We start from the raw sequence: 1,330 nt of genomic DNA, 5'->3' as shown, positions 1-1,330 counted from the left end.
CACTTACTGACTACATAGGCTACTAAGCAATGTAGCCTATCTATTTTTGGAACAGTCTAGTCTACTGAGAACTTCATCATAATTCTTACATGGGCATCAAAGTTGTCGGAGGTCCGAGGTAGCACATGCAGTCTCGTCGGGGGCGTCCGACTCTGTCCCAAACAGTGCCCTCTCCATCGCCGTACATGATAATGCCACTCAATTGGGGACAGCGCGAGCCCGGTACTGTAAATCCAGTTTAACCACGGAGAAAAATAACATGTTCCCTCTCCCTTCTCACCCACACATATGCCGTTGCATTACATCATTTGAACACGCACAGATAGATAGGGGCAATTGCGCTCTCCAAGCTCCATCCGCTTGCACACCTCGGGGTTTCTGGCGAACATTGCAACAGTGCCACCTACCGGTGGTCAGAAATGCATTCCACTTTTGTGGGACCCTGAGGTAGCCTTACAAACTGGAATCGATTTTTTGTGATTCGTTTTTTAGATTAGGAACATGTCTGTGGAATTGGATGCATGTTAACTAAGGCCATAATTCCAATGAATTGCCACTGGGCTCTCCACAGACCATGGTTGTGGAATCGGCCTTACTTCAGACGTCAAAAGCAGTAGGCAATTAGCCTGGAATCTAAATATGCTATACTCCGTTTGAAACAAATCTTATTAGTTTAGTTTCCAGGAGATGACAATATAATATTGGTTAACCCAGAACTAGAATATTGCGTAATTTGGTCAGTCCACAAGAGATTCATGACATTATTACTGAAATACAGTTTGGTACATCATATGAGAGGAGTCTCAAGTATCCATCCAATCAGATGGTATATTGGCACATTAGCCTGAGGGATTTGATGGGATTAATCAAGTCTGTAGTCTGCATCTCAAATGTCACCCTATTCACAAAATAGTGCACTACTTTTGACCAGGGCCCATAGGGGTTCAAATAAGTGCACTATATATGGAATAATATATGGAATAGTGTGCCATTTGGGACAGATACCTAGTCCCAGTCAAACTGCTGAGAACCAATTCATGTGAAATGGATTCACATACCGAAAAGTAATAAAGACACACACACTCATACACACTCACACGCACACACACCTCATCAAGGTCATACATAATTCATATTATTGCTGATCTTAGTGCTCCAATAAATATGCAAAACTTCTTGATTATGTCCAATAGGGTTCTACTACCCATAGGGCTCTACTACCCATACGGCTCTACTAGCCATGGGGCTCTACTACCCATAGGGCTCTACTACCCATACGGCTCTACTAGCCATGGGGCTCTACTACCCATAGTGTTCTTCTACTCATAGG

The 1,330-nt window shown here is 43.4% G+C and overlaps 1 protein-coding gene across 1 annotated transcript in view; it reads right to left on the bottom strand.

Moving 5' to 3' along the window:
* Window positions 1-356, bottom strand: part of slc35f3b (solute carrier family 35 member F3b) — a 149,010-nt gene extending 148,654 nt beyond the window's left edge. Inside the window, exon 1 of the mRNA XM_031813108.1 lies at window positions 90-356. Coding sequence (XP_031668968.1) covers window positions 90-187 — 98 coding nt within the window. The 5' untranslated portion in view covers window positions 188-356. The remainder of the gene's footprint in view (window positions 1-89) is intronic.
* Window positions 357-1,330: the final 974 nt, after the last annotated feature.

This window comes from Oncorhynchus kisutch, unplaced genomic scaffold (assembly GCF_002021735.2).
Source record: "Oncorhynchus kisutch isolate 150728-3 unplaced genomic scaffold, Okis_V2 Okis04b-Okis11a_hom, whole genome shotgun sequence".
NCBI classification, from domain to species: domain Eukaryota; kingdom Metazoa; phylum Chordata; class Actinopteri; order Salmoniformes; family Salmonidae; genus Oncorhynchus; species Oncorhynchus kisutch.
The sequence above is the reverse complement of the archived record's forward strand: the minus strand, read 5'-3'. Positions and strand labels throughout refer to the sequence as shown.